This window comes from Eubalaena glacialis, chromosome 5, assembly GCF_028564815.1.
Source record: "Eubalaena glacialis isolate mEubGla1 chromosome 5, mEubGla1.1.hap2.+ XY, whole genome shotgun sequence".
Taxonomy (NCBI): Eukaryota; Metazoa; Chordata; class Mammalia; order Artiodactyla; family Balaenidae; genus Eubalaena; species Eubalaena glacialis.
In genome coordinates, this window is record NC_083720.1 from 123,750,375 (window position 1) to 123,768,621 (window position 18,247).

The window sequence follows — 18,247 nt, forward strand, 5'->3', positions numbered from 1 at the left end:
TTCTGAAGGATAACTGGATTTGTTCACTGCATATTAGTTTATGAAAATATTAAAGAATTATTTAATGTTATGATGTAGGTTTATAGCAAAAGACAAACTCCGAGTTTACATAACTAATCCCAACAGAGAAAACAAAGCATAAGCCAAATTTTTAACATAAGATATGAAAGGTTAATAATAGAGTGGGATAAAAAAATGCATTTTCCTTTTTTCTAGACTAAAATTATACAATACTGTGACAAAATAAAAAAGGAGAGAGAGAGAGAAAGAGAAAAGTAATGTAAAGAAATTCAAAATGAAAACGTAAGGACACAAATGTAGGCATGTATCTCATTACTCAGATATATGTGTGACATTAGTTTCAAATGCCCATCGTAGTCTCCACTCCATAGAGATTGATAGACCTTGTTTAGAAAGTCATTATTATTATTCTCATCACAAAGCAGTATTGAGCACCTAATTGTGTGTGGTATTGTACTCAATGCTGTATGACAAATACTACACAGACATGGTCCTTAATTTTACGGTCTAAGAAATTAAAAGCATGGATTCTTTCACAATATGGCAATTGTGAAATGGTAAACAACAACAAAAAAGGATTTGGTCACAAATATTAGAGGCTTTGCTCACAATATATTTGAGAAAACCCAACACCTTCCAATTCCTAGTATCTTTTCAACCTTAACATAGTATACCAAAGCATTCTGCTGTATTCAAAGAAAGAAACAAGCATTCCATTCTAAAACTTAACTCAGGATTTTCTTAAGAATTGTTCCATTTTCCTTAATAACAATGCCAGAAAGTCAGTATGCTAAGAAGTTGAAGATATATATAACATACAGAACATTGATTATGTTGATTACTTAGGTCCTGAGAAGGAATTTCTTATTGTTTATTTACTTCCACTACTCTCTCTCAACCCCAAACTGAGTAGAAGAATTCAATGAGTTTTTGTTTGTTTTTTATAGTTGGTGAAAGTATATACCTACATATACACACATACATACATACTAAATTCTAAGGGAACTTGAAAGTAACTAGTGTAAATGAAGGTGAAATTTCAGGATTAGAACTTATGTTTCTTCTTTTCATAGTCTCCCTCATATGGTAAATATTTAATTGGTGAAATAAGTACTGTTATATAAAAACAAAACTGTGTTTATTAGAATATTAAAAACAAGGAAAATAAAGGTAAGAAAGTAAAATAATATTAAGGATGATACTTATACATAAAATACATGGAATTAGAACTTCTGTTTCTGGCCATGATAGGGTAATATGGATCCTCTCCAACGACAAAAAGACAGCTAGACAAAATGTATAAAATAATGTTTTTTAGGCATTGCAAAATAGGCAGCATAGGAAGATGGCAAACTATGTGACCTTATAATTGCCTAGTTTCTTCCTGGAGGCAGTTTCCAGGCTGCAGCACAAGGAGGGAGAAGCCAAACAGCAACTTCTCAAGTTGAGGGGACAGAAAGTAGAGTTCAGGAAAAGCCAAGATGGCTAAAATTTGCAGAGCAGAGTACCAAAAAGGAGGGAGCTGCATACAGAAAGAGCCTTGGACATCTGTAAATGGGTGCTTTAAAATCTTTACCTGAGTACTGATTTGCATACGCATGCGAATAAACTATCAAAATCCAGGGAAATAAGTACGAGAAATAAGCATACAAAATAAACCCTGGTGGTCATACAGGACTCGGAATGGTTTATCTCCTGACCCGCAGAGTGAGAACACTTTGTCATACATAGAGCGCTGCATAGAGCCCTCAGAAGGGCATGGCCCTAGTAGTGGGGCTAAATTAGTCCTAGATTAAAGGCTGCTCTTGATTCACTCTAACAAGGCTTAAAAATAAGGTTTGAAATGATCCTACTGAGTCCTTCTGGTGTGAAGTAACTTAACTTCATACCAAAACAAAACCCAACATTTTTTAAAAGAATACAATAAAATATAGCAACAAGAATGTAAACTCAAAATGCCCCCGGCATTCAACAAGCATATACCAAACATGCAAAGAAGCAGGAAAATATAACCCATAACTAGAAGAAAAATTAAGCAATAGAAGCAGACCCAGAAATGACAGAGATGATGCAGTTAGTAGATAAGAACCTTAACATGGCACTTATAAATATGCTCACATACTTATGAAAGCAAAGAAACATATAAAAAGGATGAGGAGAAAAAAAGGAAAATTAAAAAAAGAATCACATAGAACTCAAAGAAAAGTGAAATATAATTTCTGAAATAAAAATATGCACTGGGTGGAATTAGCAGATTGGTCAATTCAGAAGAATAGATAGTAAACTTGCAAACATAGTATTAGAAAATAATTAAATGAAGCACAAAGAGAAAAATAACTGAAAATGATAAAACAGAGCATGAATGACTTATAGAACAATACCAAAAAATCTAACATACATATAATTAGAGTCCTAGAATAAAAGAAGAGGGGGACAGAAAAATATTTGCAGAAATGATGACCAAAATTTTCAAAATTTGATGAAACTATGAAACTACAGATCCAAGAAGCAAAATGTACTCCAGCAGAGTAAATATTAACAAAAAGAAAGAAACACAGATATTAAATTGCTGAGAAACAGAGGTAAAGAGAAAATTGTGAACAACCAGAAAAAAATAAAAGAAAAAAAAGGCACATTATGTACAGAGGAACACAAATGAGAATTGTAAAAGACTTCTTATTAGACACTATGCAAACCGGAAGATAACGGAGTAACATCTTCAAAATACTGACATACATAAAAAGTTACAATTCCATATCTAGAGAAGATGTCCCTCAAAAATAAAGGTGAAATAAAGATCATTTTAGACAAAAACTGTGAGATTTCATACCAGACTTGCACTATAACACATTTTAAAGGAAATGATCCTTCATACAGAAGGAAATGATACCATGGAAAATTTGCATCTACACAAAAGAATAAAGAGTGCCAGAAATGGTATGTATGTAGACAGAATTTTAAAAATCAAAAGTTTAATTTACTTAAACATATTTACTCTTTAAAACAAAAATAATATTCATTGCATGGTTTGTAACATATTAGTGTAAGCACAGATATATAGATCAACAGAATAGAATACAGAATCTAGAAATAGACCCATACATATGTGTTTTATAAATCTAGACAAAAGTGCAAAGGAAATTCATTGGGGAAAGGATATCTTTTTAACATATAGTGCAGGAACAATTGGATATCCATATGCAGAATAAACCTTTCCTTATGTTTACCTCACACTTATATAAAAATTGATTAAAAATGGATCATAGACCTTAATATACAAGCTAAAAACAAACAGATAAATAAATAAACAAACATCTAGAATACAACATAGGAGAAAATTTTTGTCATCTTGGGTTAGGCAAAGATTTCTTAGAACACAAAAAGCATGAACCAAAAAAAAAAAAAAAATGATATGTAAGACTTCTTCAAAATTAAAAACTTTCAAACTTAAAAACTTTCATTAAAGTTTTCAGAAGACACTATTAAGAAATTGAAAGGGCAAGTCATAGACTAGGAGAAAATATGCGTAAAATAGGTACCTGACAAAGGACTTGTGTCAGAATGTATATTCTTACAACTGAATGATAAAACAATTAAAAATGAGCAAAAGAATTGAAAAGACATTTTACCAAAAAAGACAGATGGCAAATAAGCACATGAAAAGATACTCATCATTATTTGTTATTAGGGAAATGCAAATTTAAACTAAAATGAGGTACCACTAGCCACCCACTGGAATAGCTAAAATCGAAAGGGCTGAGCATAGGAAAAGTTAGGAAGGATATGGAATAACTGGAACTTTCATCTATCACTGATGAGTACACAATGTTGGCAGCTTGAAAAACAGTTCATCAGTGTCTCATAAAGTTAAAAGAGATATATATGAGCCATCCATCTCACTCCTAGTTATTTACCCAAGAGAAGGTCTGTTCTGTAGGTACTGAGAAGGTTGTTAAGGGCGGAAGGCCTGGAGGCTTGCTTTGTGAAGATCATCCTCAGAGCCATAACTAGGCTGAGTAAGGACAGAGAGATTCGAATTATTGAGCATCACAATATCAGTAATGCTTTTGGGGAGCTTGATAAAATACAAATTCTGGTTCAGTAGTTCTGAGATGGGACCCAGAAGTCAACATTTTAGTGTTGGTGACCTTGGATAACATCCTGAAAAAAGAAGAGTTAAAGAAAAGTAAATCAACCAGTAAGAAGACTATGGAAATATCAACATGGAATGCAGAAAGGATATTAACTAGGATTAGCTGTGGGGATATAACGTAAGGGTCAATCTTTGAAATTATTGAAAATATCTAACGACTAGAAATTGATCACTGACCCAGAAAATAAGTATTACTGAAAATGATCCAGACGTTTGGACTCAGAGTTGCTGAGTAGTAATGATACCACTCAGATGGAAAACAGGGAAGAACACATTTATTTGAAAAACTTGAGATCGGGCTGGGACTTCTCAAAAAGCTTGCAGGTGGAAACCCTTGACCATGCTGATTCAGGAGGTAAGCAGAAATGGATTTTGAAGACCTTGGCATAATAAAAAATGATACTTGAAGTTATGGAAGAAGGGGTTACATCACCAATGGAAAAATGCTTTTGAGAATGTGGTTTAAGGTCCCTTGGGGTCCACTTACCACATTTTGAGTGAGCAGGGGATTATGAGTCAACAGCAGAAACTGAAAAGGTCAGTCAAGAAAGAGAAGCATAAAGAGAAGAGTACACTTTACAGTTTTCAGTGAACTCCCATAAGGGTTTCACAGATAGGCATTGTAATTTTGTACATACTGGGGAAAAGCTGTTATGTGATTTAGCCAAGGTCAAGTGGATAATTTATATAAGCTGCCCAGATGTCAGGTACCTCTCCTGGCTGAAAGTTCAATGTTCTTTGCTTTAGGGAATGTTAAACACATATCAATGTACTAATGTCAAGAATATCACTATGAAATAATTAAAGCATATCAAATTTTAAAATAAGCAGGATTCTTTTCTTGCCATATACATGACTACTAAAATGATAATTACTTGTTTTATGGTATTTTATATTGCAGATGAGATTAGGCATGGCCTTGAATTTTTTCAGTGACTCTAAGGAAATTCTAAATAGAATGGAACTTTGCTTAATTTGTTGAGTTCTCTAGTTTAAAAGAGTATTTTTAAATGAACATATTCTAACTATTCCTCTGGCATTAGTGTTCAGGAAACTAGGAAATGTATCCCCAGGAGAAGTAATTTTTAGTAGTTTTGTACTTGCAGATAATTCTGGGTGTTACTTTGAAGGATACTTGTATGAGCATATGAATTGGACAAATGGCAGAAAGGCAAGAAAACATTTTCTTTTCTTTTTCTTTTTAAAATATAGAACAAATGAAATAGATCTGCCTTGGGTTCAGAGTTTATGCTTTTTTACTATAATCTTACACCGATATTTTAAATTAATTGCTTTGCCTACCCTTACAATAACATTTAGTCAGCCTTTCTTCTTTCGATTATTGTAGTTGGAGCTAAGTAAGAAAAGGAAAAAGGCTTTCAGAACTCTGAGTCAATAGGCAGCTCAGAGAGACATGGTCACCTCCTTCCCTGATGCTTAACTTCCCTGGTATTATCTCAGTTGTAAGAACAGCAACATACAGATGTGTTGGGATTGTGTGACTACATTAATCTCTTCAAGCTGATTTATTTTGATGGTAAAACACCTGGGTCTATATTGGTCTACATTTACCAAGTAATACCGGTCAAGAAAAATTAGGATTTTTTCCGGGTCAGATGGAAATTGCAATGGAATATTTTGCTATTTTCTAACAGAATACGATTCTATGCACAGCATCTGTGTGATCCAGAGAGTTTCCAAGGAGTCAGATACATGTTTCAGTATACACACAAAGTAGAAGAGCAGCTTTTATTGTGTTTGTTTAAGATTTTGTGCGTTATATTCAGCTACCCTCCCCCCAAATTCTAGGTTGTAAAACTACAAGAATCTACTGTATTATCTCCCATGTCTTTGGTGCTAAATCAACCCAAATGAGATTTGAGTAAATTAAGAGGAAACTCTGTGTGTGTGCTATGGGAGGAAATAGTGGTGATTACAAGAACCATAGGAAATTTCATTGGGTGTGAATAGTATTCAGCTATATAGTAATTAGTGAGTGTTATGGAGACTGGAGCTGTAGTAGCAGGAAGTCAAAGAAGTCAAGCTGTTTTGCTCCAAAAATAAATCAAAAGAATTTATTGAAACTATCAAGAAAGAAATAGTTAGGTTAAGCTGAGTGGAAGTAAATTCACATTTTTAATATTTAAATTCACATTGATAGACACATCCATGCTCTCTGGAAAATTATGTAAACAGCATGTTCCCCCATTTTGCTATAACTATACTGACTTGTACTGTCTAGCCAACTTTTTCATCCGTTCTTTTAATAAAAAAAGCTCTGCCTTATTTTTATTTTCTTAGTTATTATAAAAATATTTTCCAGCCTCTTATTCTAATATATCCTCTTTTTACCATATTTCTTGTCTTCTTACCTTCAAAGTGCCTTCAATATGACTAACAGATTAAAAGAGTGTTTAAAACATCCATTAAAATTTCACAGGGCAGAGAGTTAACATCAGCAATCGCGGACACAATTAACTATGAGAGCTGGTAGATGTTCAGAACACATGGGGAGCCAGAGTTAGAGAAGGAGGGGAAGAAGGACAGAAGGATTGAGGCTGGGGGTCATGGTGGATGGTGTGGAGTAAGGGGAAATACTACTGAATTTGTTAGAAAACTGACTCTGTTCCCTTTGTGCTGCCAATCAGCAGTCTGCCCTAGAACAGATCATCACACTTTTTTCGTAGTTTTTTTATCTGGTTAGTGAAGAAGTCCACTCAACTCCCTTCTAGCTCTAGAATTTCACGATCCATTGCAAAGATATAACTATGCAGATGTGACAGGGTCTTATTAATTAGGTGCTTATTTTGCACTTGGTTTAACTGGTTTTCTGTAATTGTCCGCACTCACAACAGGGAGGTTGAGAGACAATTTAGTAACAGTTATTGAGCATGGCACTGCTGACTACATATTGAGAGAGCACCAGTAAATGGTTACCTTGAGTTACAGCATTGGTGAAGACAGCATTATATCCAGGAGTGTCTCAGTAAATGATCTGTGATTCAAAATAATGCTATGGGTTAAAGGGCCCCTTCCCAACAGATTACAAAGCATAAATATGTTAACAATGTGGGTCAGTGCTTGAGTTACTTCTCTACTCTTTGAACAGGTTGGTAGGCCACGTGTGTGTTAAGTGTGCTATAATACAGAAAATCAATTACTGCACCCTGCAGTGTATAGCAGGGTGAAGCCATTAAACATTTCATCAGGAAATTGCAGAGTACAGCTGTAAAGTTCTTCATTGTTGGAAAGCCATCATTACGATAGTACTTACTAGGTGTTTACCACCAGCTTGTAAAACCTACATGGCAAGTTTCATAGTAACCTCGTTAACACTGAACATTACTGAAACCATTTGGTGGAGGAGACAGTTTAGAGGGTAGTAATGGGGAATAAAAGCCAAACGTGTTCATGGGGAAGACTGCCTATGTCATCTTTACTGCTGAAATCTGTCCATGATGCTAAAAAGAAAAAAAGTCTCCTGCCTCTATTTTTTTTTTTTTTAAGAGATATGTCATTCTTTAGCCTTTAACTCTGTTTAAAATACAAAATAAACATAGTCTGATCACATTTTCTTTAAAGGTGTATTTGGAATTACTTGAAAGGCACAGCAGGGAGATGGTGTTCAAATGGTAATCCCCAGTGAAATACATCTCCAAAGACAGGATCTGGAACTAAAAGAGAGTGGGCTGAGGAGACAGATGGTGTTTATAATGCATATAGAACCTCAGCATTAACTTTAGAATAGGACTCAAGGCCTTGGCGGAAACCCAAACCAAACTATTTTCCATTGATCCGTATGAATCATCTTCTCTCTCTGTTGCCTGCACTTTTTCCACCATCCACACCACTTAAGTGCCAGCAAATCTGCCACTGACCTTTTCAAAGGTCTGTGCTGAATCCCTGTCAATTTCTTTCCAGACAGAGCTTTTCGTACATGCCTTCAAGGATCAGCTGGTCAGAAGTGCCCTTTTAGCACTTTACACTGCCAGGCCAGGAGGTGTCCTTAAGAAGCCACCCTCTCCTAAGAACAGCACAGAGGAGAGCAGTTCCCAGGACCCACCTCTGCCGATGAGAAGGCAGGACTCCATACCGCATCATTCGGACTACGATGAGGAAGAGTGGGTAAGTTTTTTATTTGTTTTTTTACATGGCTTGCCTCTCCGTGTCTAGTCCTGAAAAGTAAAGCAAGAATGTTCAAAAAAAAATCTCTACTTTTCATGAAAACAAGTCGGAAAGCAGTCATAATACAGATTGTGGGTAAATAGGTTACACTTTTCCTCAGGGGCAAATGATAAAATGAAAGTTCTATTCCTGATCACATTTACTTGACGTGAAAACCTATTTGCTATCAAATAGCTTCTATATATAACATATACATTATATATATTTTATATACATATAATGCAGTCAAAGAATAAATATCTCCAAGAAATGTCATCAAAGCAAGGATGCCACAATTGCAAGACTCTATAATATCAATACTTTTCCTTATTTATTGCCAAGGTAATATAAACCATTAAAATTGTTCTTTAGAAAATGAGTCAATAATCATCCATAATCTACTACTTAGATGCAACAAGTATTTTTATTGGTGCAATCCAGAGTGTAAGTTCTGGACACACTTGAAAAAGTGTTAACATTTATATGGCAGTGGACACAAAGATCTCTTAAATCCTTCTTGTTCATGGGTTCTATTATTTGTTTAAAAAAGATGTTGCTCCAGGTGGCTCTAAAATTGGCAGGAGAATGGCCACATAAAAGCATCTGAAAAAATAACTAGTAAAGGCACATAAGCCAAAGAAGCCAACATGGTGATAGGAACCGTAGGTGGGCAGAAAAAGACAGGAGAAAATCAAGGTTTCTCTCTCTGGGTGAGAGGGAACAGTGTGCTTTTCCTGAATCAATGCATATTCATTATCCAAGAACCTTCTGAAGTATATGCACATCACACACACACACACACACACACACACACACACACACACACACACACAGAAGGAAACGCTTTACTGTACCGTATGTTAAACCAAGAAAATGCTGTAGTATGCTAGCTGTATTAGATGTTAAATAGTTAACGATTACTTTTCCTGCCACCCTAAATTTAAAAGTGTTTGGGTAGTAAATTATTTGAAAGGCTCAGGCCTCTCAAAAAAATTGCTGTCTGAAGCGCTGTGAAGTGACACCTGCTCTTTCTTTTGATAAAATTTCTATCACAGGAAAGACAGAGCTGGGCTCCATGAGGTAAATGCTGAATAAGTATTTGTTGTTGCTGATTAAGATTGCATTTCTCCCACTGCATCATTTTCAAAAGAGGAAGGCTAATATTTCTTCCTTTTACTGTCACCTTCTTCTTCAATTTATTCATAGCTCCAAGGCGTGCATACCTCTTAACCTCTCTGAAGTTCAATTTTTTTCAACTGTAAAGTGAAAATAACAGCACCTGTTCTGTTTAGCTCTTAGTGTGGTCCTAAGATAAATGATTTACCTGTGTGATAACACCCCATGACCTGGAAAAGCCCAGGCAAATGCATTGTATTACTTTAATATTATTGCTGTATGTTTTCTTTTTTAAGATATGTAAATTATATAATCTTATTATGAGGATCAATATTACTCCTTGAGATAAATGGGGAGATGGGGTAGATCATAAATACGGAATGTGAATTTGAAAGAGTTTGGGTAGATATAGAACTTGTATTTCATTTAAATAAACATACAGTAAACTTTTTGACAAATGATTGCCATTTTTATATGAAGTCGAGTGAGAGTTTTGGAACTGGGTATCTTTTGTTTTCATAATTTTCACCTTATTGTGTTATGCAAACCCACTCCCACACCTCGCCCTCCTCCTGTAGCTCCAATCGCCCCTCTCCTTCCCTCCCTCCTTTTAGATAACTTTTGAGAACTTCTATATCCACAGGTGCTCCAAAAGGGAAGATAAGTCAGATCATTAGGTCCTAGAGCTCAGAGTCTAGCGGTAGATAAAAATATGTTAATAAATAGTTAAAATGTTGTGATAGGGATGGAGAGAGACAGGTGGAAGAAGGTTGGCTCTGCTAATGTGACTTCAGATCAACATTTTAAATACAGAAACTTTTTATGATGGGAAAAGAGGGAGAGAGTAGGAAACATGGTGAGTTGAGGTCTATGGTGAAGCATTTGGTACAGTGGGTGTTACTGAGCCCTTGTTCTGCCTGGGTCACTGCCGCGTGCTGGGGAAACATAGGTGACCCGCCCACGGCTGCGAGGGCTCCATGACCTATTCAGGGCTCTAGAGACACCAATGGCAATGACAGTGCAATTTAGGATTATACACAGGATGAAGTGGGAGTCTGGTGGTCAGGGTGGGATCTCCAGAAGTAATTCCTGAGATTTAAATGTGAATAGAAGTTAACAATATGAGAAAGAAGCTGAGGTGACCCTTTAGACAGGAACACTTTAGCTGACATAGGTCGTGTGTGTGTGTGTGTGTGTGTGTGTGTGTGTGTGTTAGTTGCTTACTTGTTTTGTTTTAAAGGTCGTGAAATTGACTGTGTTTATTACTCCAAAAGCCACGTAAGAGGCTAAGAGACTGAGAGGCTATTACTGATAGAACAAGGTCCTTGCAAAGAAGAGAAGATGATCAATTCAAGCAGGCAGGTAGAGGACGAGTCCTCGGCAGAAGTGTGCTCCTCAGCTGAGATGCAGGGAAGGTGTAAAAATGGATTTTACTTTTGTGAGGGTGCGTGGGCCTGGATGGCTTCTTTGTTCTTTGTTTGACATATTTTTCTCCAGGTTTATTGAGCTATAACTGACATATAACACTGCATTAGTGTAAGGTGTACAACAAAATGATTTTATACATTTATATAATCACCACGATATATTTAAACATCACCACCTCATAGGATGACAATTTTCTTTTCTTAGGATGAAAACTTTGAGACCCATTCTCTTAGCAACTTTCAAATATACAGTACAGTGTTGTTGACTATAGTCACCATGTTGTACATTACATCCCTAGGACTTATTTATCTCATAACTGGAAGTTTGTACCTTTTGACCACCTTCACCCATTTTGTCTCCCCCTCCTCACCTCTGGCAACAACCAATCTACTCTCTGTTTCTACGAGTTTGTATTTTTAAAATTTTGTGTGTACGTGAGATCATGGTATCTGTCTTTCTTTGTCTGACTTATTTCACTTAGCATAATGCCCTCAAGACCCATCCATGTTGGTGCAAACAGCAGAATTTCCTTCTTTTTTATGGTTGAATAATATATATATACACACACACATATATATGTATATATATATACATCACATTTTCTTTATTCATGCATTTGTCGATGGACCCTTAGGTTGTTTCTATATCTTAACTATTATAAATAATGCTGCAATGAACATGGTGGTGCAGATATCTCTTTGAGACAGTGATTTTGCTTCTTTCCAATATATACCCAGAAGTGGAATTGCTGGATTATAAGGTGGTTCTATTTTTAATTTTTGGAGGAACCCTCATACTGTTTTCCATAATGGCTGCACCAATTTACATTCCTACCAACAGTGCACATGGGTTCCCTTTTCTCCACATCCTCGCCAGCACTTGTTATCTACTATGTGTTTGATGACAGCTGTTCTAACAGGTGTGGGGTGTCTCTCATTGTGGTTTTGATTTGCATTTCCCTGATGATTAGTGATGTCGAGCACCTTTTTGTGTCTTCTTTGGAAAAATGTCTGTTCAGTTCCTCTGCCTATTTTTTAATTACGTGTTTTGTTTTGTTTTTGGCTATTGAGTTATATGAGTTCTTTTTGTATTTTAGATATTAACCTGCATGACTTCTTTTATCATTAAAGAGGAACCATGTTCAGAAGAGGGCAGAGAGGACAGGCTGAGGAGAGTGGTGAAAGTTTCAAATAGGCACCAAAGAAAATGGGTAGAGTTGCTTATTATCAACATTTCAAAAAAAAATAGGAAATTCCAGTGCTTGTGAGGGCCAGCCAATATTCCAGTAGGAGTCTGCATGGATGCTGGCTCACCTTCAGTCATTCACTTGGGAATACCTTGGTAGGAAAAAGTCTGCCTGATTTTTTTTCCAGTTGATGCAGGAGTGCCTTCTCAGTTTCCCAGGGTTGTTTGGTTAGGGTAGGGTAATAATGATCTGCATCTTCCTCTTTATCTCCTTTCATATAATTTCTGAATTTCTTCCAGAACCCACTATTTCTAGAAAGCATATAAATGCTCTGATAAATTTATCACAATTACAAGGAAAATCTTTCCCACTCAGAAAAGTTACTTCTAACTCTCTTCTCCTAATATAATTTTATTCTATTTGCAAACAATAACCAAGTTTGACTGTTATAAAACATTTTTTATTGATGTTCCTTAGCAACCACTTTCTATTACAAATATCCCTTTGTTAAGAGATGGAAATCCCTTATTTAAAAAAATTCACCAAAGTCATAACCATTTAACGTTATTTTCAAATCTTTATCTAACTTTGAAAAGTTGAGTAAATCCAAAGAAAATGTAGCTAATTAGAAATGCCTTTAGAGACTGTGCTATTAAATGAATTGGAAACATAATTTTGTGTACCACTTTTCTTAGTTAATTAAGTGTTAGAAAAGTTTCAGCACTGATTACAAGTCTAGTCAACTTCCTGAAATAATTCAGTGTTTTAAACAATTAATTTAATTGGGTTTCTGTGACATACAAAAATATTCTCTGATCAAGTAGGTTGATTTAGGTTTGCACATAAGATTAAAGTAGTTCCATTTTACAAAATCTGTTTTATTTAATTTCTGGTAGGTACTGTAGGTTTAACAACTGCCTAACTTGAACAACTGCATTTAGCTTCTAATAATAAATATTTGGAAAGTAAGTTCATGTTAGTAAATTACTCTTGAGTTCTACTGAGCTGATGCCTATAAAACACCTTTCTTTTGGAGGTCAGGAGAATCTCTGTTAACTCTCTATCAGTGTGAGAAGGTTCTTTCTCTGTTCAGCTTGTTTGTTGGCAAAATTGATGACATATGAATCTGGATAATAATTATCTAGTCAATAAGGAAGAGATTGAAACTAAAATGATCACCGACCAAAAAAAATCTGTTATTTGCTGAATTTTACTTTTTAAATAATTGAGAGCTTTAAAGGTTTATTTTCGTGAAAAGTTAGTAAACAATTAAACCCCAGAGGAATATTGGGATTTTATGACAATCTGTGCAAAGAAATAGACTAATATCGCATGCTTCATCTTTTAGCTGGTAAAGATGACATATTGCTTTTCTGTTGCTACATCTCTACAGCAGATGCTTCCAACAGCTGGGATTCCAAGATTAGTCTGTCCAAAATGTGAAGGCATGTCATCCAACCAAAGTATTAACTTGACCCAGTTTTTGTGGCTTCCAGTAATTATGCTGTTCTCTAGAACACTGTGATTGAACTTCAACATTACTACACTGACGGGTTTGGGGCTAAATCTGCCTACCCTCATTCAATAATTGTTAAAGAAAAAAGATACACTTCTGATCTTTTATATTCTGATCCATTCCAGCAAGGTGTAGGACTAAGAAAGCTGTTGTTATTATTTAGCCATATCCCAAACCCATTTTTTAGTTGAACTACCTTTGTATATCAGGCAACGATTCAGCATCTATATTAGCCACTTAATTTCCCTTCTTCATGTTGTAAATGTAAATCAGATTTAAAATTAGTTTCCATTCTTAAGCTAGGAGAACATTTGCTATGTTTTATTATGGCAAAATCTGTTTATGTCACATAAGCACAATAGATGGTTCACATTAATCCATATACGTTTTCAGTAATTTCATAGCTTATAGAAACAATAGCACAAATTCACAGTAATACTTATGTCAGACATCCTTTGAATAAAGTCTCTGTACAGCCTGAAAAAAATTGTGGTTTCTCTGTAACTCAGTATTCCCAAAGATTGAATTTGGGAATAAGACTTACATCTTTCTGGTATGTTCTTTACCAGATTCTCACAGTTCATTTTCTACTACACCTTTCTCTAATGATGTGTAGAACAAATATGAATGTTTCAGTTTGACAGGAGTATTGATAGAGCTATTTATATTGTCAACATTGGTAGCAGTGAGCATACATGGCTGCAAAATATTACTAACTGTTAAGGACAAAACTTATCTAGCCAGTTTCCTCCTCCACAAACAATCTGCAGTGATCTGTATTCTCAACTTCTCTTGCCAGATTCTGTCTCCATCTTAGACCTTACCTCTAGGGGAAATAGTTGTCATGCATAATGCAGAGGTACCTATGCAAATTTATATTCCAAAGCAATTCTGTTCAGTTCTCTGACTGGCTAGAATTATGCTATGTGAAACCATTGACCTGATCTTAATAAGAAGGAAATAAATCATTCACATTTTTTAAAAGTAATGAATTCTTATAGACAACTAGATACTAATCTGTGATTTATCTTTTCTAAAGCAATACCTTATAACTTAGTTACGTGAATCAGTAAAATGTCCACTAAAATATGGCCATTTATTTCCAAATTTTCTGTTATTGATACACAGATAGAGATGTATGTATATATACATATGTATGCATCCAACTCCAAAACATTTTGTATAATAAAGCATTATTCTTGCATCCCATGATCACACAGCCTCGTGAACACTGAATTATAATCAGTTGTTTATATGGCTGTTTCTTCCATATGCTCATCAACTTTATAAACTCCTGAAGGGCAAAGACAGTGTTGTGTTCACTTTTGTGTTTATGTGCAGAGCACTTGCACATAAAAGGTACCCCATACTCATCTGTAGAATAAATTAATGACTTTGAAATTTCCCCTCAAGTTATTATTCTTGTCTACCTTCTTATTTGGCTGGAAACATGGAATAATTAAATTTAATATAACTCTGCACCATGTCAGGTACCTTTTCCTCCATTAGAATTCATGAATTTTTTGGAGGATTTTCTTTCTCTCTTCCAATCAAAAGTACCCAGTTAAATCGCTCTCTCCTTAGTGGACATTTCCCAGAGTCATAATCAACTCTGAGGTGACTGTTCAAGTCATCTTCACAATTATCTTCAAACATAGAAAGTGGTGAAAATTCAGGATGGACACAGAACATCATCAGAGATGACCAAAGTTAAGAACATGATGAGTTAAGGCCTCCAGAAGCTTCCAGAAACCCAGTGGTGGGGATTTTCATTTTATTTGATTATTCTTGTGCAGATTACAAAGGGCCTGGTTACACAGAAATAATTTCAGATGTTTGCCAGCAAATATGAATTGGAAGCAACTACTTTCCCCTTGTCCCAGCTCTTTCTTTTTCCTTCCTACGTCACGCCTAATAGGGTTGCCTGGTTTTGTTAATCTTGCTATGAGGAGGGGACATTGAAAGCATCCATTCTCCCCATCAGAAAGGACAGGGAGAATTAGGCCAGTTGTTCTCTGTATGGCACCGGCAAGTGTTCTGGCATCTGTTTTCCTGATGGATGGGAAACCCTCCTGACCTTCTCCAGTCCATTTCACCCAGGAGAAATGTGCTCCGAATACTTATCTGATATTAAAGTCCACAAAAGGTGATTAGGCAAAGTTCACGACTGTCTGTCAAAATGTACAAATGTTCTATTCCAATAAAGATGTTAAAAAAATTTTTTTTAATAAATAAAGAAAAGAAACCCCAAAGGAGACCTTTATGGGCATGCGTATTCATGAAATCCTACCAATACATTCACCTTCAGCCCCCTGTTTTATGGCACCTAATACAGTGTTTTATACATACCAGTTCAATGTATTTTTCAGAATTAGTCAGAATAAGTGAACAGGTGGATTTGCTGAATCAGCAATTCATCTTCCAACTCAAATTAGTGTTTTTAACAGAGATGTTTTCTTCTTATTCATGTAATGGTGATTTTCCTGTGGTTTTATAATGGATCCCATCATCTCCCTTGGATACTTTGCTGATTGTTACAATGCCTGGTTCAGCGGCAGATAGTTTGATATGCCTGTATATAATGATTATGCAAACTTGCATACACACACTTTAGAAATTTATGATTACATTTAAATCAAGTGCCCCTAAACTTTGATACATTCTGAGGTGAATAGTGAGATATTATTCCTAAGTAGAAAATTTTGAATACACCAAATTTAATGAAGAGTTAAAAGAAATGCCGAGGTCTATACAGGCAGACTATTGTCTTGCTATATCAGGGTACATTCAGTGAAAAAAAAAAATCAATCCTGGAAATTGGTTGCATGCAGCACGCTCACTAACGTCATATAATTCAACCAGTTGTACGACTATTTGATGGTGTGTGGCTGACACGCAATTACCAATTTAAAATTAAAAGCTTTAGTCAATCAGTGATTTATTTTTACTTATTATTAAATAAAAGCTTTATTTCATATTTACACTGAATTGAAAGCTTTAGCTTGATGTGACACATATTAGGGTGAACTCAACCATTCAGAATATGAGCTTAATTCTAACTTCAATTTGAAGATACATGTGCTAATACTTCTTATAGTTGTATCTTAATTTATTTTTACTCCTAAGTAGCAGGCTATTAAGTCAATCAACAAATGTTAATTAAGCATCAATAATGTGAAGCAGTGCTATAGGTACTTGGGGGAAAACAAGTTAAGCATCAAAAATGGATCCTGACCTCAACAGCCATATCATCTAATTCAAGTGAATGGCCAGCACTCATAAAACAAACAGAGATACTATTGAAAGGTATTCCCAGAGCAGAGGTGGTTATGTGATACACATTAACAATGTCAAAAGGATTAAGAGAGAAGTTATGTGAAGGTCAAAGAAGATGAAGAAACCATTTCTTCCTTCCTTTATTTTTCTTCCTTCCTTCCTTCTTCTTCCTTCCTTCCTTCCTTCATTCCTTTATTCATTCTTTTATTTACTATCACCTGGTAAGTACTATGACCTGAGGATAAAAGGATTAATAAATAATAGGCATTTCCCTCATAGAGCCCATTGTCTATTAGAAAGAAAATACAAGTTAAGCAAAGAGAGAGTAGCATGAATAGTTCTTGGAAATGGTGAGACTTGAAAGGGTGAGAATTTGGATTGATGGAAGATAAGGGAGAAGGCACTTGAAGCCTAAAAAGCAGTATATGTCAAGTTAGAAATATTAGTTCCTCCAAGGTTTCCTTCATATCTTTGATGTTCAGCACTCAGCAGGCAGGTAGCAGATGCCCAGAAAATATATGTTGAGCTAATCAGCAGCATGTTTCTAGGACAGCAAGGAGACTGACCTGGATGAAGCTTTCATTTTGAAGACTAAAGAGAAATATGTAGAATTATCTAGGTCGACCCAACTACAGAGGTGCCTCTAGGCTGAGAGAAGAGTGAATACTTGCTGCAGTACTAAGCCTGCTTTTGATCAGAGGAGTGATGGCATGAGCGTGATGATCAGTGAAGATGAAGTGTAGACCTGATCATGTGAGAGCTAATCGTATAGGTCTGGGCAAGATCCAAACCAGGGACTGTGGAGAGGTCACTGCTGGAGAAACAGTGGCTGACCATCTGAGTCCACTCGTGTAACTAGGAACTGAATTTCAGAGTGAGGCCAGCAGTGTGTTCATTGGGAAACCAAGGTCAGGGATTTTTACATGAGTAGGTGGATGAAATCATGCAGGAGGCTCAATAAGAAGCAAAGGTTGGGGAATCTCACTTAATTCTGATGGATGTCACATATCTGGCTATTTTTAGTGGACATGATGTATGTGTATGTTTATATGTGTGTGTGCAGGTATGTGTGTATTATGCAGCTTGGGCCATACGTGTGCCAATTTGTACCATAAAGTATTTTATGTACAACTCCTTTCACCTAAAAGTCTGGGTGAGGTTAGGATTCAGAGAGCAGAGCTATCAAGCTATGGAAAGAGCAAAGGTTGGCAGTGTGGAGGAACTAGGCCAGTATAGTGCAAATTGCTCTCAGTCAACTCAAAGATAGACTGAAGCTTCTTTTTAAAGATGAGATTGGCCTTGTTAATTTACTAACTGGTTCTAATCAAAGTGTTCAGAAATTGGTAATGACAAGTGACAAATTGTGCATGGAGATAAAGATACAACA

At 35.6% G+C, this 18,247-nt stretch overlaps 1 protein-coding gene across 9 annotated transcripts in view; it reads left to right on the forward strand.

Moving 5' to 3' along the window:
- The window catches only part of INPP4B (inositol polyphosphate-4-phosphatase type II B), a 752,704-nt gene that overhangs the window by 616,313 nt on the left and 118,144 nt on the right, over window positions 1-18,247 (forward strand). For all 9 annotated transcript variants that reach the window (XM_061192573.1, XM_061192572.1, XM_061192579.1 and 6 more), the window contains one exon: window positions 8,096-8,299. In XM_061192573.1, coding sequence (XP_061048556.1) covers window positions 8,096-8,299 — 204 coding nt within the window. The remainder of the gene's footprint in view (window positions 1-8,095; window positions 8,300-18,247) is intronic.